Source organism: Channa argus, chromosome 13, assembly GCF_033026475.1.
Source record: "Channa argus isolate prfri chromosome 13, Channa argus male v1.0, whole genome shotgun sequence".
Taxonomy (NCBI): domain Eukaryota; kingdom Metazoa; phylum Chordata; class Actinopteri; order Anabantiformes; family Channidae; genus Channa; species Channa argus.
The window spans coordinates 19990759-20011738 of record NC_090209.1 but is presented as its reverse complement, the minus strand read 5'-3'; the positions used below and the strand labels follow the sequence as shown (position 1 = coordinate 20011738).

The 20980-nt window shown below is 40.8% G+C and overlaps 1 protein-coding gene across 2 annotated transcripts; it reads right to left on the bottom strand.

Moving 5' to 3' along the window:
• Nucleotides 1-20330, bottom strand: arhgef19 (Rho guanine nucleotide exchange factor (GEF) 19). Of its 2 annotated transcripts, none has more exons than XM_067526827.1 (16): nucleotides 19973-20330; nucleotides 6584-7295; nucleotides 6002-6490; nucleotides 5516-5648; nucleotides 5042-5127; nucleotides 4684-4940; nucleotides 4438-4598; nucleotides 4170-4322; nucleotides 2914-3043; nucleotides 2665-2739; nucleotides 2478-2567; nucleotides 2213-2376; nucleotides 1586-1744; nucleotides 1411-1490; nucleotides 1218-1322; nucleotides 1-1130 (listed from the first exon to the last, which is right to left on the bottom strand). In XM_067526827.1, exons 2-16 carry the CDS (start codon nucleotides 7272-7274, stop codon nucleotides 976-978), a joined length of 2928 nt encoding a protein of 975 aa, XP_067382928.1. In that variant the 5' UTR covers nucleotides 7275-7295; nucleotides 19973-20330; the 3' UTR covers nucleotides 1-975. The 2 variants fall into 2 exon arrangements, with proteins under 2 accessions (XP_067382928.1, XP_067382929.1); XM_067526828.1 differs by lacking the exon at nucleotides 19973-20330 and adding an exon at nucleotides 11711-11865.
• Nucleotides 20331-20980: the final 650 nt, after the last annotated feature.

The window sequence follows — 20980 nt, the reverse complement described above, 5'->3', positions numbered from 1 at the left end:
GTGTGGAGAAATCCAGTAAACATCCAGTGTATTACAGTATTTATATTGTGGTTTTAGAAATTACTTTTTAATTTACATTTAGAATCTCCTTAGAGAACAACCAGCCAGAGGAGTATAAATACACATGCTGCAACAGCATCCACTTAAATTATGACTAACAACTTGGGTATAGGACAGAAATTTACATTTAAACATTGATTATAGTGGTTCATTAACACTGTGCTATTGGTCATTTGAGGATTTCTAGGTGGGGAAACGATGTGGATGATTGAGTCTTGGAGCACAGTGCTTACTGTGTGGCAGTACAGTAAATTTACATACAGTATTTAACTTTTACTAGTTGGTGGTAAACGGAGTAATCCATTTTTAAATGAGTACATATGAAGCTAAAACATGCACATATGGCACATAGGTTAATGTAAATGCATAGTTAATTTTCTGGGTTTAAAGGACAAAGCTGGTAGTATTATATATATTTTTTACAGTGTTGCACTGTGCGAAAATCACAAACAAATGCGCAAAATCTGCTTTAGGTGATTTTCTGGGCTGCATCTACTGGACAGGACAACACAAATTAGACATGGTGGATGAAAAGAAGTAGTGACAAATTGTACATTAGCCTAAAGTGACAAGTTTGTTAGTTTCTGATGTTTAAAGGTAAATGTTTATCATGAAATGTGTTTAAATTGACTTGCTGTGCTAATAAATGTACATACTTGTTTTCACATTTACCATAGAGATGCCTGAAATTTCAGATGCATTATGCAGATGCTCCTACAAAGTTCAGGAACTACTGGTACAAAACCTTCCTGCTGTGAACAGACTTAAATTAAGATTGTAAGGGAGCAGTAAAAGCCTTACATATAATTTCAAAAATGTATTCACAGCTAGCGCGCTGGAAAGAAAATTACCTAAGAAAAAAGCAATGATTGCCATCAACTCAAAGGTACCTTTGATACACATGTAGTAAAACAGTTAGGCCACTCCCTCCAGTTTCTTTGTGACACATTTGATGCGTATATTTTCCCGGAGGTTGCGGAGTCGCGCGCTGCGACTTGTGATTTCCTCCACGTACGTTTTGGGGAACCAGCCCCGCTCCCCGTCTGACAGTCTGATGCCTTCCACCCAGCCTGGTAGAAAAAAAAAAAAAAAACATTCCTGAGTTGTCCATAGATTTGATAAATTTAGAAGCGGGAATGCACATTATTTTACCATACCATCACTTGTAATGGTCTTAGCGTGAAGAATGTCAGCCTTTTCCAGTGTTAACTCATCATGCTCCTGGGCTTGGTAGCTTTTGATGCACTGAACCTGGGATATATCTAAGAGGAAAAGGGGGGGGGGAGACAAAAAGGATGAGTGGGAGCTCAAAAATGTCATTGATTAATAGACTTTTAGCTCTTTACTGACCATCGTTCTCACTGGCCTGCCCAATGTGTTCGAGTGGATCCGATGGAAACATTGCTGTAATCCATCTCTGCTTCCCACTCCTTGGTGGACACAAAACCAAAAAAGGGCACTTAGAGCATTGTCTGGTGAAGTAAATCCATTGTTGACAGTATTTTGAGTAAGTGGTGTTACTCACTCAGTGTGTGACTTGAGCAGGATCTGGTGTTTGAGCTGCTGGCCTTCACACAGCTGCAAGTGAAAGATAAAACCTGAGATGCCCTGCAGCTTTTGACTGAGATCCTTCACTTTCAGCTGTCCTATCTTGGCATGGACAAACACCATGAACTTCCATGTACTGCAAAGAACATGCATAAATATGTTACATGTCATCGCTAATGCAAACATGTGTAGCATCATATTCTAAAGGTGCATGGGTTTGCGAAAAAAAAAAAAAAAAGAAAACTTATGCAGTCCATGTGTAAATGTTTAATTTAGAGCTGGAGCATGTAACTTTTCAAATTGTTTAAGTAGAAATAATGGATAGGGGTGCTGTCAAAGGCTTCTGTGACTCAAACACATTAAACAGCCTGGCAGCAGCTCAGGGATATTTCCTTAGGCTGGGGCCACACTATAGGAGCAGTGTGTAAAACAGTGTTCAGTGGGACGCGAACCTCTGTCCCCGGTCGATAGGCAGCCGCTCTACCAACTGAACTGCTGCCGCCCCACATTTCAACTTAAAAGATATTTTAAGTAATGTTCATTTGTATGTCAGAAGTAATTAAAAATAGTGTCTTATTAAGTATATTCACTGTATGTCACTCACTCCTTCCTCCTAGACAGGAGCAGACAGTCATTGAACAGGTGGAGGTACACAGGCTTGGTGGGTAACTTGAGCTTGGATCCAGAAATGGTCATCATCTGAGTGTCCACTTCCAGGAGTTCACCATGTTTCACCAGCCAGCGTGACTGAGAGATCAGAGGAAAGATCTAAAAAGAAAAGAGCTTTAACAAATTGCAGAATAACAAACACAGTTTAAAAAAAAAAAAAATTGAGACAAAATGTGAAATACACTGAAGACTTCAATCACCTTTCCCTCAAAATGAATTTTCTTGTTAAGGTGAATAAGTTCCTCCATCCTTTTCATCGACTGCACACTGGAGTTACATTCTTTGATGATCTAAGACGACACACATTAATAGGGTTATTACTGTTTTACCACAGCAGCGATAACACTGCTGCTCATCCAAGTGTCCTTTAGGGACGATAATCACTACCTTTTTTAACTCATTGAAAGCTTTTGTGGCAGTGTCCTCATCCCGAGAGCCTGGTGTCGTCCTCTTTAGAATATTCTAAAAAATAAGATACTTTTTTTGAAGACATACCAAAGAGTAAATAATACTCTTTGAGGCAAAACATGCTCTGGCAAAATGCTTGGCTGGTACCAATATCATCACATTTACAGCTTCACATAATTGGGTTTCAAGTCCAAACATGAATTCTGCAGTGAATGATTAATTATGTACCTCCACTAGCATTTTAAGCCGTGTGATCCGCTGAAATGGGAGGATTAGAAAAGAGGTCAGAGGAAGTCTTTGGCAGATGGGGTCCTCCTCCAAACGAGCCAGGATGCCAGGGAACCGAGGGTTGTCGTGCCTAAAAGTGCAAGATGTGGGAATTTAGAAAAAAGCTTTTAGGAAAACTCACTGAAAATTCCAGCCTGCAGTTTAACCTAAGAAGAAAAAAAAAGCTCAGAGTACTTAAAATGAACCATGTGCAAGTTAAGTCATGCAGGTGTAAAACAACACCTGAACACCCTTAGAGGAAATTATGGACATCCAGGCATGAAACAATTTTTATCCACTACAGATGTAAATTCCTGCATTCACTAAAATAGTTAGTGTTAAAATACCACAATGAAGAAGACTAAATAATATCTTATAAGTAAACATGTAAGAGTTAGGCCGAGTGGCCCTGCATGTGTCTTCAACCAGTGTAAGATTTATTTACAGTGGACCAGACATAGAAGCAGTTCAAACTGCATATGTGTACAAAGTTATATAAAAAATTATAAAAATAACAATGAAATAAACCTAAAACTATCCAAATCAAATAAATAAAACTGAAACTCAACACAATGAGAAAAACTAAGTTAGGCCCATTGCTATTGGGCAACTAGCAGCAGCACCACTCTCTAGGAGGTTCTACTTCTGGCATCGTATACCAGAAGCCCCTCCTACAAAGACAAACCACAATCAATTAAGATTTCTTCAATACATTCCATACAATACAGTCTCACACCAGAAAGTCAACGATGGATCTTATTTACTCCAAAGACTATTTTGTGCAAATTATAAAACCCTGGTCACTTACATTCCCCTATGGTATAGCCTAATTTCCCCCTGCTATAAAGAGCTATGAAACCTGTTTGACAGCCTGGGCCAGTGCCTTGTTGGTGGATGGAGTGGAGCACACATGGACAATTGGTAAGTATCATAACTGGCTTTAGAAAATGTGTCTAAGGTTATCTGGTGAATTAGATTTGTCCACACAGCTAGACGACAACAACAATTTTATTCTTGTGGCTAGATGAAACAAACTAGTACGACTGGAGGTACTAGTGTAACATGGCAAACATACATCCTAGTCTTTACAGGACATGGGCTATGACAGGACATGCCACAGTTAATTTTTCGAGAGTATATTGAGTATAGTGGACACATTTTTATGATCTTTAGCAGGAAATATGTTTACATACTTTATGGTGAAAGCATTTACTCACAGCAAACGCTGGTATGTCTGCTCTTGATATGCCTGGTTGGTTACATAAGGTAAATAAACCCTCCGAAGAGCTGGGCAGTGATCCAGGACGATGTCACACACATCAAAACGCAGAATATCTTCCTCCAGCCTGTGCTCCAAGTCCTGGAGAAACCTACAGGGCAGAAGCAGGAAGTACACTCAGAGAAGTAGACGTGAAACCTGAGAGGTTAAAATAAACACTATTGCCACACGGGGAATAAAGGAACATCATCTGCATATTGCTTCACCTCTCACTGACATCTTTGACTTCCGGCAGCTTGGAGAAGAGCCACTGTTTTTCCTGAGCTCCAAGACACTCAGAGAGTTCCTGCGACAACATGAAGTGGTCCACTGCAATTGTCAAACTGCGAATGTATGAGGCTTCAGAAGTCACCAGCTCAAACTTTGCCTGAGTCGAGACAGAAACAGTACTTCAGCTTCACAAATCAGCAGACAGCTGTGGTAGTTAAAACAGTCTGAAACATTTTATTCACCTCCTGTAACTTCCGCTCCTCGTTGCTGAAGTTGTCGAGCTGACCACTGGTTCTGACATCTGGTATGTCCTGCCACAGGGCAAAAGCTGAACCTCGCGAAGACCGAAAGGAACTGGATGGAGACAGATTAGATGGAGACGGGGTCCCATCGGAACCTTCGTCCCTTAGCCCCTCTTCCTCTGTGCCAGGCTCCTTCCCCTGTTGCCTCTGGATCTCTCTGTTGATGGCGACGTCACTGTACTCCTGGTAGAGAATCACTGCAGGAGGAAGACGGAGAGACACCATAACATGTAGAGAAGTAAGAGGGTAGACAAAGGGAAAATGTTTCAGAAAAAAAAAACATCTTAGGGAAACTTACAACTTGGCAAAAACCGTGACAAGCGATTTGAACTGGCAACAGTTGCAGGTGTGCCTGAGTCATCTTCTATGGATTTCTTTCGCATCCTGCCAAAAAAAAAAAGAAAAAAAGAAATGAATTCAATACATTCTGTATTTTTGTTACTTTGAAGACATCATACAGACTCAAACCAACAATTTTACTCTCAGCACTGTCCCTAATTCCGAAACTGTATTTTAGGCTATTTGTCTGTGGTTTAGAACTGTGTTGTTGAAAAACAGTTGACCGTTTTTGTACTTTAGACGCTATAAAGAGAAAGGCTCGGCCTCAGCCTTTAGACCCCGTGTTTTCCTAATGAAGAATCATGCCAACCAGTGCAGTGGTGTGGCTCCATGATGTGTTTACAATAGTTCTGAAACAATAATGAAAGTCTGTTGCACAGACAAATGAGATTCAGAGAAATAAATAAAATGAACAACTCATTTTTATATTTACCCAAGTTTTGTGCTCCACCGGTGCAAAGGCATCCCACTGTCATTGCATTGCAAAGGAGGTGAGGGTCCCACAGGACTCTGGGGGGCACTATCACTAGAGCCTCCTGAGCTCCGGTGCTTGGAGTTGGACTTATCTGCAACAGTAAAAAAAGCAAATGATGCAGGGGTTTAGAAGCAAGAGACATTATTATTAGATATTGTACAGTAATAGCTGCATTTAAAGCCTTTTTAAATGTTTTGCAGCATTTTCTTGACATTCTTTGGTGTTTAAAGCTCCCCTTCTTTTTAAATAATGTCAGTAACATACACATTTTATAGGAAAGTAAAGCTGCACACAAAAAATATTTTACTCCTTAGACAGTACACAGAAGGGGGAGGGAGAGGATCTCCAGTGAGATGCTGCAGGAGGTTCACATCTCTCCAGGTTTCTTTTGGACCAACATTTATTGAAATGTTACCCATGATGCTGGGTGTGCTGTCTACTCACAGTCAGCACTAGGACTGAGGCTGCTGGAGTTCTGTCTGTCTCTGGAGGCTACTCTTGCTGACAGCGACTTCCCCAGCTTCAAAGTGAAAGAGTTTTTCCTCTGAGACAGCTGCAGCCTAGATATCAGCTCTGAAGCTGAGAACCGCCGTCGCTCTTGGTCCCCTTGACGGCTGCGTGACAAAACGCTTCCTCCTGTGGCAGTTGACATTTCTACACCCCCACTGTCTTCCCCGACCCCTGTTGTTGAGTCCTCAGTTATGTGCAGTGGTTCTGCAGGTAAACTAAAAACATCTTTTTGACTGTTTGGGAGATCTGGAACACTATCTTCTGATGAGAGGCTTGAAATGGCTTCCAGGGAAGATATTCCACTTAGGTCTTCCTCCAGGAAAGATGCAAAAGGTCCAGGGAAGATGTAGTCTGCATCCAGGATTGGGCTGCTGAGAGACTCATCACTTGGGCTGTCTGGAGAATAAACCTGCACCTTTCGCCCTGAAAACAAGCAACCAAAAAAATTATTTGATTAAGATGATGCGTATAAAGAATCCACAATTTTGTCCATAAATAACTAAAGGCCACACTCACGGATAGACTTCTCTTTCAGTGAACACTGGGATGTTCTCCTCTGTGGCCGGCGGGATTCTAGGCTCTGAAACCCAGGACCTTCAGGCGGGGATGGTGAGCAAGGTGACTGAGATTCCCAGGAGTCTCTGTTTGCGTATAGAGAGGACAGAGGGAATGACAGAGGGAGGCTAAGAGCTGCATGGAGGGGGCGAGATACAGTTGTAACAGATCTTGGCTTTTCAGTCTGCTCCTGCACGGTGGTCCAGATGCCACTGTGGCACTCAAGTTCATCGTCACCTGCAGGTGTGTGACAATTCAAATTCAGCATTGTCTCATGTTCATTGTCTGTCCTGTGGCAGCTGTTCCGCTGGTCAATCACTTCGTTTATTGTGTGTTTGAAACCATTCGCTGGTGGGGAGTGTGTCGTACATTGTGCCTCAGGAATAACAGTTTGCCTCGGAGAGCCAAAACCGTTTAGTCTGGGAGTCACTGGTGGTTGCAGCTCAATGAAAGCCAAGGTTTCCTGCTGGCACACAGCGACATGCTTGTGGTGACATGGGTGGAGCAGAGACCTGTCCTCCTGGGCCTCGCTCGGAGTCTGGGACTCTCCTGAGCCGGGGATCCACATGCTGGGACTCTCTCTTCGACAGCGAAATGCGTGAAGGTGGGGTTGGAAATCAGGAAACGGTGAAAATCCATACCCAGGGAGCATGGCTGTACAAATGCATGGGAACTGCAAAAAAAAAAAAGGAGATGAAAGTAAAACTGATCTTCAAGCTCCATTAATTTTTTACGATGTTTTTCAAGAATCAATATTAACTCTGATGCCTAAAGCACACACAACAAATTCTTGATGTATTATCACAGAACATGCCTGATTATATAGTCACCTTATCCTATGTAGTGATATAACATAGTAAGGCGGAAAGGGAATCTCATTCATTAATTTTGTTCTTTGTTTTAGTTGTTTTATTTCAAATATATCAACATGTAGACGATACATGATCTAACCCAAAGAAATACAGTCTTTTCACTCCAAGAACATCCAGACAAAAACTTCACAGATGGCTTATGTACTGTAACTGGAATAATAAGACAAAATGTTATACAGTAGGTAAAAAATTCTGCATAATAATCAAGTTATTTGATGCCAGAATAGGAAAAATAAGAACCAACTTGTTGTATTTACTTATTTTTGCTGACTGAAGTCCGTTATTTGCATTTTTGTTGGTGTGTTTTCAATCTCTTCAGTTGCAGAGTGCAGCTACACTGAAACACAAGTTCCCACTGGGCAGACGATTCCACTTAAGTGCCACAATCTGCTGCACTTAAATGTTAAGTACAACATTAATAACTTAAAAACAACCTAGTAGGGGAATGACCATTTATGCAAAATATCTAATTTCACATTATTATATATGATGTTATTGGTTCAAAGTATTGATGCCTCACTGAGTTCACGGGTTTACTGCTGTGTAGTAGAAAAGGAAATGGAAATATTTTAAAATTATACATAAGCACAGCACTTAAATAAATATACTTTGTTACTTTCCTTCACTGCCCTTTGAAAAGTTCCCTGAATGTTCAGCTTCATTTAATATAGATTAGACAACACAAAAGGATATTTAGCAAAATTTGGTTTAGTGACCTTTGCCATGAAGACATCATACCTGTTAATATCTTTTCTTTTTTTTTTTTTTTGTGCTATTATCTTTTGTTGTGTAAATGTAAACAACCCCAATTAAAAAAAAAGTGGGGATGATGTGAAAACCATGAATAAAAAACAGAATGCTACAAAAGTCATCAACACATTTTATTCACAATAGAACATAAACCATATATCAGTTGTTGAAAGAGACATTTTTTGCTTATTTCGAATTTGATGGCAGCAGCTCATCTCAAAAAAGTTGGAACAGGGCAACATTTGCTATTGTGTAGCATGGTCTTTTAACAACTGTCTGTATACATCTGGGAAGTAAGGAGACCCGTGGCTGGAGTTTTAGGAGAGGAAAGTTGTCCCATTCTTGTCTGATGCAGGATTCTAGCTGCTCAACAGTTCTGGGCCATTATTACTTGATCTTTTGTTTTATGATGCACCACAATGTTTGTATTGGTGAAAGGTCTGGACTGTAGGCAGGCCAGTTCAGCACGCAAACCCTTCTCCTCCAAAGCCATGCTGTTGTGGTGGATGCAGTATGTGGTTTAGCATTGTCTTTCTTAAATATGCAAGGTCTTCCCTGAAAGAGATGTAGTCTGAATGGGAGCATATGTTGATCTAAACCGTTCTTGTACTTCTGCGCCTTGATGGTGCCTTTCCAGATGTGTAGGCTGCCCACACCATAGGCACTAATACACCCCCACACCATCAGATGCAGCATTTTGAACTGTTTGCTGATAACAAGCTGGATGGTCCCTCTCATCTTTAGTCCGCATGACACAGCATCCATGGTTTCCACAAACAATTTTAAATTTTCACTCATCTGACCACAGAACAGTTTTCCATTTTGCTTTGGCAGCAGCAGCATTTCTGGGTCGTGTTTACATTTGCCTTCTTCTTTGCATGATCCAGCTTTAACTTACATTTGTGGATTGCACAGCTATGTTCCCGGAAAGCGATTTCTGGATGTGTTCCTGAGCCCATGCAGTGATGCAGTGACAACATGCTACACAATAGTAAATGTCGCCCTGTTCTAACTTGTGTTGCAGCCTCCAAATTCAAATGAGTTAATAATTTCCATTAAATGGGCCATTATCTCAGTTTCAACATATATGTTTTATTGTGAATAAAATATAGGTTGAGTTTTATAAATCATTGCATTGTGTTTTTATTTATGTTTTACACATTCTCCCAACTTTTTTTGAATTGGGGTTGTACATTGTCCGAGATGCCTGAAATGTCTACTTTTTTATGGATGTGGATTGAGCACCAAAATGACCTGGTGTGTCAGTCTAAGCAAATGCAGAAACAAACCACTTATCCTGCAATCAAACACGGTCGACTGCACATAACACACTGTTAACGACTCACCAGAAGATTCCACAGATTCGACTGAGTGTTACACACTATAGTCAGTCATAATTAACAGTGTGCAGTGTGATGTAAGTTTGTTAAACTCCTCATGCTTAGCTATGAGTTTTTAAAGTGGTTTGTGTACATTTTTACTTCATACAGCCCCATTTAAGATGTTTAACACACACACACACACACACACACACACACACACACACACACACACACACACACACACACACACACACACACACACACACACACACACACACACACACACACACACACAATGAATTAGCAAGATGCATGCTGGTGCTATTAACACGCGCAGGAGGTTTCTCAGTCAAATCCAGCCTTCACACACGGGCACACAATTGCACACACTCACATCTGATGTAATGTGTCTGCTGAGCCGTGTCTTCCTGCTTTAATTAAAGACCTCTCTGCACACAGCATTCTACCCCTGTACTTAACACACACACACACGCACATGCACACAGACAGAAATATCACAGCAGGGTAACAGACAGAGGTCAACTGCACATCCTCACTGCTCTCACTTTTCACCTGAGATCTATTCCCATCTATCACTCTGGGTGTCTGTCTATGTTAGGGCACCTTTTGAGATTGATCAGCGTCTGTTGGAAAGCCAGCAGCAGGCTGTTTAAACACACACCAGTTCAGTCCCTTCTTACCATCCTGCTTCCTGAGCTGGTAATCCTCAATGTCTGACTTAAATACCGGGTAAAATGAATGATGCACACTAACATAAAACATGTCTCACACACACACACACACACACACAAAGAGAGGAGTGCAGAGTTGCATAGCAGCAACTGATAACAAAAATATGACCTTTTTTTTGGATAATTGTTCAAATTAATATAAAGCAGATCTTATACGTCTGTGTTTTTGTGAAGCACTGGGTTATGTAGCCAATTAGACTGGCTACTTTCAGTGTTGCTTTTCCTGTACAGATACATACAGTAATGACACTTTCACACATATACATGCAACTGAAAGTGTGAATCAGCTGCCACATTCAGCCATCACTGCACCACTTTAGGTTTTTTTTTAAATCACGTCAGCTTTATTTTTGTGAACAACATAGTCAAGGTACCACATTAGCTTAGCCACAAAGCAGGGTGCTCAGATCCACTGGCATGGAAAACTAGTTTCAATAGAAGGTCAAATATTCTTTGTTGATGTTGGAGTTAAATAATTTTCACTAAAAGGTCTATTAAGGAACAATTTCAGAACATTTTGAGCATCTCAGCAGATATGTTTGTCCTATATTTAAAAAAATGTTTAAATTGATGTTTTCCTGAAAGTTTAGTTGAGAAAAAAAAACACTTGTACTGGTCTATTTTATGTATAAATAATACAATCGACTGTGAGTTAAAGGTTAATATAACAAGAACAATGTTAACCTGTAACCAAAGCTGTGTCACCACTTCACTTGGCATGTTTCACTCTACTGTCACAAAATATCACAAACCAAACTTACACTTAAAAACAATTTTGTTTAAGGCTGTACACTGACATACACTGTAATGTCCTGCTACAATCAAAACAACATTATTATGGAGAATTTAAAAATTTTGGATGCAGTCACACAGTGAGTATTAATTTTAAACCACTTCTTAAACACACACACACACACACACACACACACACACACACACACTCTTGGTCATGAATAAGATATACCCTTCAATAATACATCTTTATTTGTAATTTAGATTTTTTTTAAATTCTGAAAAAACACTGTAAATCTTTGAGATGTGACTTTTACATTACAGTTAGCAATATCACATTAAACTGAACACATAATTATTGTCAAAAGGGTGAGTGTGTGCTGTTTCTTCCTGAAAAGTACAACTTTGTTTATAATGGTGTTTGTTTTCCTGGTGAATCATAGTTTACAATGTTTTTCTACTGAGCGCACATGAGTTGTGCGCTTTGATATGAGGCTGTTGACAAGCCACACCTGCTTTTGTGCCAATGGTACTGTAGGCAGCACAGTCAATACTATCTCTCTGTTTGCCTCTTATACACGCAGACAAACGCACGCAGGCACGAACACACACACACACACACACGAGCACACACACAGCAGCGCCAGCACAAATGGTTACCTGTTCCCTGCTTCAGACAAAGGAGGCCTTTATGTGAGTACCTGGGCCAGGCTGCCCTGAGCACAGGACACCTGAGAGGGTGTGGGAACTGCTTATACGGATCCAGTCACCGTATAGTGCAGCCACTGAGCCATACGAACACATTCAGACCACTGCTGCATAATGACACAAGCTTATTGGTGTCTGGGTGTGATTACTGGCTGGTTAAACTATAATCCTGCTGTAGATGTGCAGTATTATCTGAACTTTGTTTCCTTCTATCTAAAGTCTGTCGCAGGAGATTAAATATGACTTATTTCCTTGTTTACTGTGTAGTGACTAGGAAAACTATGTTTTAGTTTCAATGATTATCTATCAGCACTATCCTAATGAATGAATGTTTGCATAATCCTCCTCAAACACCTCAGTGGTCGTAAATCACCACACTCTTTGCATGAAATTAGTTATCTGTTCATTTGTGTAAAAAAAACAAAACATCAAAGATCCCAAAAACTGGCAAGAAGCCTCACCACAACATTTATCAAAATACGAGCATCCGATTACACGTTCTCTGCATTCTTCAAGCTGATACAATTATATCAGGCTATTAAATTTTCAATTCCAAAGACATGTAATTTCCCTTGTCATAGTAGGGTGTCATTTGTGACTGCTATGGACTTTGCTGCCAGCAGCTCCCCCCTGTAATTTCACTAGGCTTCTCTAAGACAAGGTGTCTGCATACGGCAGCTAATGAATGGCACTCTGGTATGCCTTTAATCCCAGGAGCCATACAAAGAGCATTTTTAATTGTGATATTTTTCATCTTTGAGGTCTGAGAATAATCCTTTAATGGAGTGTATCGCATGAATATGAGCATAAATCTATTGCTGATTCAGCTTCAAGGCCGAGCCAAATGTTGAGTAATCACATAATTTAGGTTTGTTTGATGTATGCTAAAGGGAAGATGAGGGTGTTAAAACAAATGGATTCACTGTTGGAGCTGTTTGTGGTTCATGAAAGGTGAAGACACATTTCCACACTGTTTGCTTTTCTAGTGTCAGGGAGTGTGATGCTTTTAAGAGGCAGGATGCAAGGTGCTTAATGTTTCATGGAAGACAATGCATAGTTGATAAAAGCGGTCAACCGCTGAAAAGAGTAAAACACAAAATAGAATAATCCTATGAACACTGTAACCCATTTCCTCTCCTGATGCTGTAAATTCTCACCACATCTAAAAACAGTCGACAACAAAATGCATTATTTTCTATTGTTTAGTTACGTTTGCAAAAAACTAATGTACCCTGCACATCTGTACAATAAATAATTTAAGTTAAAAAATGAAACTCTATGACATGTTTTAGACCTACTTGTGGTTCCCAGAATTTCCAAATGTAGAATGGGAGGCCCCTCTCTTGAGAAACCAGCTCCCAGTTCAGATTTAGGAAAGCGGACACCATCTCTACTTTTAAGACAAGACTTAAACCTTCCTCTTTGATAAAGCTTATAGTTAGTTATAGTCATGCTGCTATGAGCTTAGACTACTGGGGGACCCACCCCCCAATGCACTGAACTTCATTCCTTGTCTCATCCCTCTCAACCAACATTTATATGCCACCACTGTATGACATTAACTTTGTGTCTTCTCTGTCCTGTAGTTGTCCTTCTCCTTCTCTGTCTCCCTTTTACTGTCTCTTTCTGCTGGTGTCCCCTGCTTTGGAGCTGTGGGCTTTCCAGTGCGCAGCTATTGGTCCTACAAACCCGACCAATGAATGAATTTTGTTGCTATTTTCTTTTCTCTCTCCACTTTCCACTCATCCCAACCGGTCAAGGCAGATGGCCGCCCACGCCGAGCCTGGTTCTGCTGGAGATTTTTCCCTCTCCACTGTTGCTTATACGTTTGCTCAAGGGGGATTTCTTGGGTTTTCTTTACATATCTGTATAGTCTTGACTTTATTATGTACACTGCTTTGAGATGACTTTGTTGTGAATTGGTGCTATATAACTAAAGTTGAATTGAATTCATTGTTTACTACGTCATAACTATTTTATCTTTACAGATTGGGACACAGTACCAAACACACACACACACACACACACACACACACACAGGCTATAAATGTCAGATTGTAAGAAGAGATGCAGAAACACAGAACACCAAAACTGGTGATTCAGGGTTGATTAGGGTTGATAATGTTACCTGACCTGGAATTCAAATGCGGTGAGAGGGCTTTTCTGTTACATTGCTCCCCTGAGGTCTTATACTGTCAAACTTATGATTATGATTAGTTACTGTGTGTGTTTGTAATTTGTGTAGTCTATGTGGTAGATATAGGGTTTATAAGTAGTTTTGGAAGCTAGGTGCCATTTTATTTTGTTTTTTGTTTTGCTTTTGCAATGGTCACCTCAGTTTGTTTTACCTCTCAGTGAATGTTATACAGGCTAAAATAGAATTTTCCAGGTCAGATATTTCACTTACTACTGTACTACTACTGTACCTACTGGAGTTGGAAGCCTGTTTGGTAAGAAACATTGGTTTAATATCAATATCACAGTTAAACAAAATGCATCTTTTAAACAGCAAAGCTTTGAATTTAAGATGAAATTTAAAAAATTATTTATTATTCAGATGCTACAGATTGTAAACAATCAAAGAGACGTAAACTCTACAGGCTTCAGGTGAAACATGCAGAAAAAGGGAATGAAATCAAAAAGTTGCCAAAAGACGTGTGTTCACCAGATACTAATGTGAATAAAATTGCCACCAGGAAATTGCTCTGATGATAGCGAAGTTTATAGAGAAAGACATGATTCCCGTTTACACAGTTACCAAGGCTGTTGTTAAGGCCTTGGTGAAGATACAAAATAAACTGTACAGAGGGTCATGCAGATACATCAGTCATACATCAATACTGGACCTGTATAAAGCACAGAGAGTATTGTATAATAAAAGGTAAACAAAGAACTTTCTAAAAAATTATACTGAATTACAATATTGCTGTACTTACTTAGAAACATTGGTGTTGCTACAACTAAGCAACATTTGACATGACCTAATTGAAGCTACTTTATCTGATTGAAAAACAGCCAATGAAAAAGCCTTATAGGCAGGATTGGAAAGGTAGAGACATGATCTACTGTGCCAGAGCCAAAACAATTGCGTCGTCCGCGAAAAATACATGAAGTCAAATCAAACAAATAAGAGTTTATCTTTCAGGTCAACTTTCTGGTGTGCTGGCAGTTATTGATGCATGTGATTCCTACTTTTTCCCCCATTTCCTGTCAACTGTCTGATCTCAACTCAAGGCAAGAATAGACACAGAACATCTCAAATCTGTTTCCTCAGCTGTGTTGAGAAATGTTAACAGCCCTGTAAGCTATTTGTTATGGGAGGAATTCTATTTTCATTTAACGTTCTCTGAAGGAATCATACTGAGGGATCATTCAGAGCAGTTTGTAGAGTTGAGGTATCCAGCTACATTTCACTGTAAAAATGTTAAGCAAAATACACTTTTTTTTTTCTTGTTTTGAAAAATCACAGCATCTGTTCCTTCCCCCCCCAAAACAACTTTTGTCCATGAGCGCAAGTCTGGTGTGTTTGGTCAGACAGGCTCGAGTTTCCTAACAGTGTGGTGCGACCAGCTCAAGTGTGAGTGTGAGATCACAATTTAACTCGGTCACATCAGACCACTAATTGCCAAGCAGTAGACTTAAGAGCCCCAGAATTGTCTACCGAGACAAGACATGACATCACTGAGAGCGTCACTTCTCAGAAAACCATCCACCCAACTTCGGTGTTTTGCAAAACCAGGTATTGTAAATTGTTCTGTGAATGCTGGGACAGTGAATAACTTGCCAACTGAAACAGCCATTAAAATCTAATAAAGTTGAAACCACACAGTGTAAGAAAGGCTGTGTCTAGCACTGAGTTAATAGCATTTTCCTCCTGTTTACTGAATGGGGGACAGCTGTAGATTTACGGTGAGTATTCTAAAACAGCTTCAATTTCAAATGCACAACACAGATTTTGCCAGTTTAATAATTTAATTAAAACATTTTGCAATAAGTTCCTACGCTTGTTAGAGGCAGTTTATCTGTCAGTAAACCTCATTTTAAATGTGTGTGCAGTTGTTCCACATCAGTTCTGGAAATGCTTTTCTTCTTGTGTATATATTATTGATTGACAATGGTGATGAATGTCGATTAAATTTTATTCTGTCTGACATTTCAATGTATACCTAAATGCCACCTAGATAAGGTGAGAATGTTCTTGGTATTTTAATGGGCTTCATGTAAATCACTCACACAAAACTAACTCTTTAGCGAGAGTCAAATTCCAATCACAGAAATCACAGCAGATGTCAAAGTGACGCGCTAATCTGCATTTTTTGTGAGATCAAATGCCTGAATGGTGTGAGAAAGGTTGAGTGAATTGAGGTCAGTGAGTTTCTTGGTATTCGTTTCTCTTCCAGCCTCCACCCACTGAGACAGGTGAGCACCCCAGAGGGTAGAGAGGAGGCAGATGGAGGGCGGGGGGTGGGGGGGAACTTACCCACAGGCAACTTACAACCTTCCGGGACACCACGCATGCATACTGATAACCTGGCTTACAATCGCACAGACCTACCACACACCCTCACACCTGAATGTGAGTGTGTGTGAGGTGATCAGCCTTTATCGAAAGCGACAAGACGTAGAGAGGGCTTCCCGGACCTCATCTCACCCAGTGGGTTTCCTGCTAACAGAAATAAACAAACAACAGTCTCTAATTTTGAAGCCTGCAAAATGGTGACCATCTCACATGTAAACGCAAAGGCATTGGACCTTTAACTCCCCCCTTCACTTAACTGCAGTCAGATGAGTACAGGAAACACACAACAACGATAAAGACACAAAGGACCTATTGACAAACCTATGGAAATATCCTGAAGTGCTTTACCATAAATTGCACAAGCAACCAAGTCGGTTGAGGGCCACAGGTCTGACACGCAGTAAATCTAGAAAATCTCATAATCACCACCTTCTGAGTGATGACAGTTACCTGTATACAGTGAGATTCTAAGAAAAGTTATGCTGATTTACAAGGTTTAGGCAGGTGACATTAAGATTTTATTTAGATTTTCTAGAACGCCACACTTGTGTTTTTCACCAAAGCTCCATGACGGAGAAACTGTGGACTGACGGGATTATTCCCACAACTGCTGGGACTTCCAGGGATTTTTGACACAGGAGGCTAGAAAATAAGCACTGATGTCCCACAAGATTGAGCATATTCTAAACATCTAATGTGGTAAACAAAGTCATTGGGACATGGGCTGTCATTTTAATGGCATTTGTTGAAATGTTGAACATGTACAATATAACAAACCTCATACATTGAATGTTTCCACTGATCAAAATCTAAAAAAGCCAAATATGATTCTTTTTGATGTCTATGCATCAGCACGAGAGCCTTTGCAGTAAGACAGCCATGCATGTGTTTTCACTGGTTTAATGTCCTTTTTTTTTCCATCTGGCTTAAATTAATAAAAAAAAAAGGAGCCAGGGTTTGCTGTACTCAAACTGTCAATCAGAGCACTTTGATTCCAATCAGATCCTTTGCCACTGAGCTCTGAAGAGGCTGACCTACTTTACAACAAACTGCTGATGCATCCCTAGCATTCATCTGCTCTTGTGTTCACTCGCACTGTCTTCCTTCCTTCCCTGCTCCACTTTCCCCAGCTGAGCACGAGCAGTTTCTCCTCACATCGCTCCTCCTCTAACCCCACTTCTTGCTTTTATTATCTGGACACGTATGGACAAGCCATTCACTGGGGTGCTTGTTGTTTGGAAATGTGATAAGGTAGAAGCAGAGCACACCTAACAAACTGACCATTCAGAGACAAGACTGCTTTAGCCCAGAGCTAAAGTTTTAAACTATTCAAAACCAAACTATGAATACCAACAGTGTCAGCAGGATTAGAGCGATGAATTGAAAGGGAGCTAAGAGGCCTCGAAGACACACGTGAGAGAAACACCTGGTTTATGTTTTTTCTCTTCCAGGAAGAGCACATAAAAAGGCACAAAAAAGCATTTTAATAAAGAAGCAACATCTAACATGAGTATAAATGTGAAACATGCCGCCTTAAATTTGCTAAGTCACCATGTGACATTACCTGAGGGCTACAGTGCTGCAGAGGTGTGCAGCCAGGGTAGTAGTGCTTTGCACACATTGCCTCAGGGCTCTCATTTTAACCTCATGTCTGTTTAAACCTTCATACACAGGCCTCTGACACGCACATTCTAATAAACGACAGATTCTGTGCACTGCAGCCTGAAGAAAGAGACAAAACAAAGAAACTCACACGCAAGAGCCAATAAGGACTATTATTATAGGCTATTAAAGCCTCTGCTATCTAGGACACAAGCCACAATACTAGGAAAGTGACAGAACCTCCTATCACTGTCACTGATGTTTAAAGGGCAGGCTGCTTTCAATCAAAGATGCCTAATGATTTTAGCCTAGTTTCAACAAAAATAGGTGACTGCAAAATACAGGACATAGACACAAAGTCACTTTCAGGTTAGCACATGAATGCATACACCTGAGGTACACAGGTACCATTCACATTCAAGGTTAGCAGAGGGAGGTAAGGGGTGGAATGAGGGTGAGGTGTGTCATCCTGGATCGCTTCCCCTCAACACACACACACACACACACACACACGCTACCTGCCACTCAGACAGCCCACTGTCTGAGTGGCAGGTGATGGGGCAGGTGCTCTCCAGACATACAGTTGTGGTGGGAGGGAGGAAGTGGGAACAGGGAGGGGCTGTGAGCTAAAGTCTGCATGCTGAGTGACACCAAATACCAAGTAGAGGGCTACTACTAGTTATAGGAAATCAGTAACCGTAAGTCGAATTTATCCAATTGGATGAGTATTGTAAACAGTAAATAGCTTCATCAGAAATCTGGCATCATGCTGGGGATTTCCAGCCCGTAGTAAAGTGCAGTAAAACAGTTCAAGGTCCTGATTTATACTTTGTTCTGCACATTTACCCAACGTGCAGGTGGTACAGACATACCTCTGTAAATCATCAACACCCCCGGTATCTTTTTCTGCTCCAGCCAAAATATAATGAATATCGAAACACAGAAGCAGCAGTCAAAGCGCATGACAATAGACTTACTCATCAGCCAGCATCAGCCGTCACCTTAGCTCACCCCCATTCTGATGATGTTTGGAAGATGTAAAGTCTAAAGTGTGGTTATCCGAAATGGACATGGGTCACAGTCACCATGTTGAGAGGAAGCAAACAACCTCTGCAGTATTATAAAACTAAACTCAGCCAGTAAATATATTTGTGCTGTTGTTTATCCCTCATGAAGGAATGTCAACAGCTCAGCCCGTCTCCTCTACATTACTGAACAAACACACACACACACACACTGAGACAAAGTGAAACAACCACAAATTACTGTGTCCTTCTTCTTCCTCTGGGAACCACACAGTCATGGGTTAACTAATACCTGAATTCACATGTGTGAGAGCACATTGGTACACAGATCCACACACATGCCTCAGTTAAAAACCCGAGGCTCTTTCATCGCCTGAAGCTACAGGCAGAAAAAGGTGCTTGAGTCTTACGATAAAATGTCTCAAAAAGGAGAAAAGATAAGTGTGTGTGAGCTGCAGCGCCAAGTATCACCCATGTACAGTTTTTAACAACCCCTCATCCAACATACTCCAGACATGCACTTACCTGCCCTGCTCTGCAACAACTCATTGCTGCACTGTAACCATCACATTCACTCTGCACTGTCTGATGCAAGCAGCAGCTTCTTCCAGGAGAATAAATTAATACAGAATCAAATGTCTCCATTGGCAGGATTTATACATCTAGTTCAGATGGATTTCTCTAACTTTTGCATTGCAGGAAAATGAAAAAAGTCTCTTTCTAATCCTGTATTCCACTGTACTGAAATAATGTATTTAACCTGTTTTGTTAGTAGCTGTTACCGTTATATTTCTACCTGTATCCTATGAAAAAAGTACCTATTTGTTTCCAGACCATGTACTGTAGATACAGTCAGATACTCAAAATGCACCTGACACAAAGCACACTCTTCACTCACAGCTTACACTCTCAGGCAAATACCACAGCTCGACTTTCACTCCAAGCAGCAAAACCCTCAAACTTCGAGGAAAACGTCTTAAACAAGTGGTGGTGAAATTTGTGCCTAGTTTCTCCATTTCTCTTGTTCTGGTGTGAAAGAGTTACAGCTTCGGTTTTTTGGAACTGTACCTTATTGGCGTCCCCGCAGCCTAGTGTGTGTGCTGGATGGTGGCCAGCAGCAGTGTGTGAATCCAGGCCATCCCAGGGTCAGACCGAGCCACTCTGCTATCCATTGCTGCCTTGTGTTCCTCCTGGTTTCTTTCCTGCCGTTTCCTCCTTCCAACTACTTTTTACAAAAACACACAGCTCAGCCTTTTCAAATCTATGCTCTTCTGCCCATTTTTATCCGTCTTCTTGTTGTCCTCCTCCTTGAGAAAACAAAAAACAGGTTGGAAAACAGCCACCACTTGCTGCTCTCAGAGCTACTTACAATGCAGATCCCCTCTCTAAGCTCCTCTGCTCTCCCTTCCCACTGTCTACTTTTCCCTCCCTCCCTCTCTGTCTCTCTCTGCTACTGTTGGGGAAGTGCTCTCTCATTTTCTTTTTCTCCTCCCCCTCTCTTTTGCCCTTCCTCTAACACTAATAGTTATTTTGTCTTATTTCAGAACCTGCTTTGAGACAGAAAGCAACAGAGAGGGAGAGAGGGTGCAGACCAGGTGGGGAACAAAGTTACTTCACAGTGGGAGTGTGCACAAGTCAAAGTGTTCACATATTTAACTGTATGACTCTAACTGCAAAAGTGTATGCATTTTAGTTCTTGTACTGTATGCGATGTGCATTTACACAATTTAAAACAAATGCACATTGCACTTTAGATCCGGTCCAAATGCATATGTGTGCAGCTTCCACTAAACGTCAGAGTGTGAATTGCTGAAAGAAAGAAGCTGCTACGGCATGCTTGAACTCTCATCTCTTTCAGTGCTCCCCGCTTGCTGCTGTATCAACTATTTTCGCTAATCAAACATGAAAAGAATGGTGGTGGGTGATGTGGTGGGGAGTGGGGTTACCTTGGTACACTAGTTTACTTTGCGGTAGCAAAGGTCTAATTGACCCCATTTGTGGAAGGCTTGAGAAATGTTTTTTGATTGTCCTTTTGTTTCATTATTCACACTGAGGAAACCATTTAGTAACAGGATG